At 39.9% G+C, this 4,009-nt stretch overlaps 1 protein-coding gene across 1 annotated transcript in view; it reads right to left on the reverse strand.

The window, feature by feature from the left end:
* Positions 1-1,562, reverse strand: part of LOC107299219 (aggrecan core protein-like) — a gene marked incomplete at its 5' end in the record, with an annotated part of 7,166 nt that extends 5,604 nt beyond the window's left edge. Inside the window, 2 exons of the mRNA XM_015828584.1 lie at positions 575-719; positions 1,480-1,562. Of these exons, the coding sequence (XP_015684070.1) occupies positions 575-719; positions 1,480-1,562 (228 nt within the window). The remainder of the gene's footprint in view (positions 1-574; positions 720-1,479) is intronic.
* Positions 1,563-4,009: the final 2,447 nt, after the last annotated feature.

Genomic DNA, 4,009 nt, shown 5'->3' on the forward strand with positions numbered 1-4,009 from the left:
GGAACAACCACGTCTTGAGGGCGCGGCGGAAGGAAGGGAGATCAGGGATCACCCTGATCTCTGGGGGCAGTTCGTTCCAGAGGGTGGGAGCTCCCACAGAGAAGGCCCTCCCCCTTGGGGTCGCCAGCCGGCACTGTCTGGCTGACGGCACCCTGAGGAGACCCACTCTGTGAGAGCGTACAGGTCGGTGGGGGGTAGTATATACATGTCCAAATGAAGACATGCCACCTGGAAAAGCTTCATGAATGTAGCAGTTTCCTTAGCGTGAATCACTGCTTCCAAGAAGCCTGTTTGCTACACTGGTTATGATTAGCATGTGTTGCACTTGGAACAGGGCCAATAGCTTTCAATATTTCATTTTTCAGCTGGTGGGACAGCCTGTCCTTGGATCTGACATGTCTTTCCTCAAGTCTTGCCTCACTGCCTGGCCACCCTTAATCATTGCTGAGTCCCGACAGTGGCTTACTACTCTACCTTCTGGATCTTGACGGCCGAGATGTAAGCCTTTTGCAGTCATGATCTTGGACTGCTTGATTGGGCTGTGAGTGCTTTTGGGCAGGACACTGAGCCTCACCTGTTCCTTTTTTGCAAGTGAAGGGCAGGTGGTAATTGCAAGGGACATCATTCCATTCCCCCTTCTCATGCCAGATCATTACTACACAGTCTTCGTCTTTGTCAAAAAAGTTATCGGGCTGGTTAGGTCGCCAGTTCTCATATTGCTAAAGAAAGAGAGAAAGAGATCTGGGGTAAAACAGAGAGTCAGATGAAGTGGGGAGGGACAAAGTCATCAGACCTTTCACAGTTTTCCATATTTTTAAAGTGAGAAGCAGTTGCAGCTTTCCTATAAAGAGGTCTTGCTCTGTAATGCTGGAATTTGAGGCTCATCATCTGCTTCCTAGGTAAGATTGTACTTTTCCCATCAAACCTTCATTTTCCATTATGAATCACAAGCACCTTTGAGGAAGGAAGGAATTTTAATTAAGGAAAACACATAATCCATCCTGCCTTACAGATGCCCAACCTGTTTTTGGATGACAGAGTATCTCGGCTTCTGAGGGCTACATTCTAAAGGGGGCATTTCTAAGATTAAGGATGGAGCCAAGACCAATATGGATTTAATTGGGTCGCCCTCTCAGTATTAGTCAAAATGGAAAGACACCATGAGTAAGATTACTCCCTGTATTTTTAATCATTCCCCTCCTGTAACGTTAAAAATGATTATTTGGTGGGTTCTGGAAATTCTCTCTAAGACTTTGGGTTGCTCTAGGAATATCTGGGGACTTGAGTAATATAGTTGTAGAGTAAGAAGGATGATTTGTGTCCATAACTGCTTCCCATACTTCCTCCTGTACGTGTAGTGTTTCTCCTATGGGCACTGCCCAAGTAGTTGTCCTGTAGGATTCTTGGATCTTGGAAGCACTGATTTCCCAACAGTCCAGAAATATCTATATATTTGATATCTTCCAGAATCTAACTTACAAGAGAATGTCCATCAGACCAGCGAAAGTCATCTTCCACTGCTCGGTCACTTAGTCCAATCCACTGGTAGTTCTGTGCATTGCCTAGATAACACGCAGAGACAGAGAAATGAACAATGAATGCTGGTTTATTTGGAAGCAGAGGATGACTCTCTGAACTTTGAGCCTAAGAGCAAGATTCAAACTAAACTATGGAGCATTTCAAATTCAATGCAGAAAGGTCCTTTGGAACGCCCAAACTGCCAACAGTTCTTTAAAGCAGCTGCATCTTTTCCCAGCACTGCACATCTGTGTTGCGCCAGGATCCCTGGAAGAGACATACATGGTTTAAGGATTTACCGAGAGATGCTGTGGCATGTGAAGCATTTTCTTGCTTTTGAATCCAAAGCACTGCACAGCTCCAGCTTAAGTAATGATCAGATTAAATGAGGAACAGTTTTTTTCTTTCATTCAGTAAGTAATAATGAGGTATTTGGTCTGGTTTAATTTTAGAAAATACAGCGGACTGGAGTGATTCGGTCTTCACGTACCCTTAAAAATTCTTCCATGCCCTGGAAAGTAATTAATGATAACCTGTTGCTATCAGCAGCGATGGGAGTGGCTTTATTATTCATACACAAGGGGCAATGATCTTTTTGGGTGGGGAGAAGAGTCAAACTGAATATTTATTACCAGGATACACAATTGGATCCTACTTTCAGGACCTATTTATTTTTCAGAACAAAAAACCAAAAAGAAGCAAGGTGGAATAATTTTGGAAGAAGTCAGGGACTCCTTCAGGCTCAAACCATCCCTTCCTGGAGACATGCGTAGAGTTTTTTTGGCAGCCATCAAGAAGTAGTTGGCCATTTCCTTTCTTCTAACCTAAACACGGGTTGGTTTGATTTTTCTTCTGACCAGATACTAACCAGATTTGACCTTACTTTTCTTGTCTGCCAGCTACTGCAGAAAAAAAAACTCCAGTCATTTCAGAAACTCACAAGCTTAAAATGGCTGCCCTCTCAGGAAAGCCTCCCTCAAGGATTACGGCGAGATAACAAATGGGGATAATTGTGTATTATTTCCTGAGGTAAATAGGACCAAATAAGATTTCTTTCTTAAAATAATGACTTCCTTCTCTTCTTATGTCTAAAGAACAATGACTTGCCCAGCGATAAAACTGTGGTATACCAATTATGGCTGACTTCAGTCATTACTCATTTTCTTTCTTTCTTTTTGGTAAAATTTTTATTAATTTTTCCCATACCGTTCAGTAGTGCTTATTCAACAACGTGTTGTCTGAGTTTATCATTCATTAATGCAAATTTAATTCCTAATCCTTTATTTTTTCTCTCCAGCCATTGATAAAACAAATCCCAAATCTGATAGTATTCTGTTTCTTCTTTTTCTTTCAACCTCATAGTGAGTCTGTCCATTTCCGCACATTCTAATATTTTTTTAATTATTTCTTCCTCTGATGGTGTTTCTTCTTTTTCCCAATATTGTGCAAATATGATTGTTACTGCATTTTCTTAAAATAGTTTCATATTTATTTTTTCTATCGGTATTAAAATGTTGCCTTGGATCCATGTAAAAGATTGATTTTCTCCTTCCCCCAGCAAAATCAAAGATGGCCAACCCTGGTTTGTTCAAACCAGATTTTCATTTTACATGTCAGCACTGGCAAGAATTTGAACAGACGAGTAATGAGCACCATAGACTGGGAACAGGGATCAAATGATTCAGTTTCACATGGATACCAAGCTGACTTTTATGGGATGGGTGGGTGCTGAACATTCAGATAGAAGCTTCTAGATGTTCTTGTGAGTGGTAAACCATGGGTCCACACGAGCCTTCAGTTTAGAAATGCAGCTAGTCAATTGGAATATGAATTGATCTGAAGCCTCAAATTGGACACCTCTGAATTGATTTGGATGTTAATCAGCAATTTGGGGGCCTTTTGCATCTGGAGAGAAGTACTTGTTCCAAATTATTTCAGAAGCCTGAATTAGATCAAGTCAGGTCTTTGAATCCATTTGAAAATCCAAATTACACTGTGAGTGACTGACAGACCCCTAGTACACCATTACATCCATATCAAATAGTTTTCTAAAATGGTCCATTTTTCATTTCCAAGAAATGAAAGGCCTCTTTAACTGATATGTGTTTTTTTTTATAGGAAAAAAACAGACATCCTCCTACAGTATCAGTCACGGGGTGTAGCCCAAAGGTATATTAAAGCACCTAATAACCAGGACCATTTTATTAAAAATAAATAAACTGCAAGGTCAAATGCAGATATTCTTACCTTTTCTGCCATATTTCATTATGTTTTTACTAGCTATTTTCTTTTTTTTGTAATTGCATCTATTTTTGGGAACCTTTTTTTGTTATACTTTACCTAGAAATTATTGATTACTCTAAATCTAATCTACTTGTTAATTGTGAATTTTTCCTTTTTAACTAGACTTATATGGTTTATGTATTCCCTTTATATTAGAGATTTCATAGCCTCCCATCTTATTATCAAGTTTGTATGACATTTTTTTAAA

The sequence above is a fragment of the Protobothrops mucrosquamatus genome, unplaced genomic scaffold (assembly GCF_001527695.2).
Source record: "Protobothrops mucrosquamatus isolate PMUCROS unplaced genomic scaffold, P.Mucros_1.0 scaffold4690, whole genome shotgun sequence".
NCBI lineage: Eukaryota > Metazoa > Chordata > Lepidosauria > Squamata > Viperidae > Protobothrops > Protobothrops mucrosquamatus.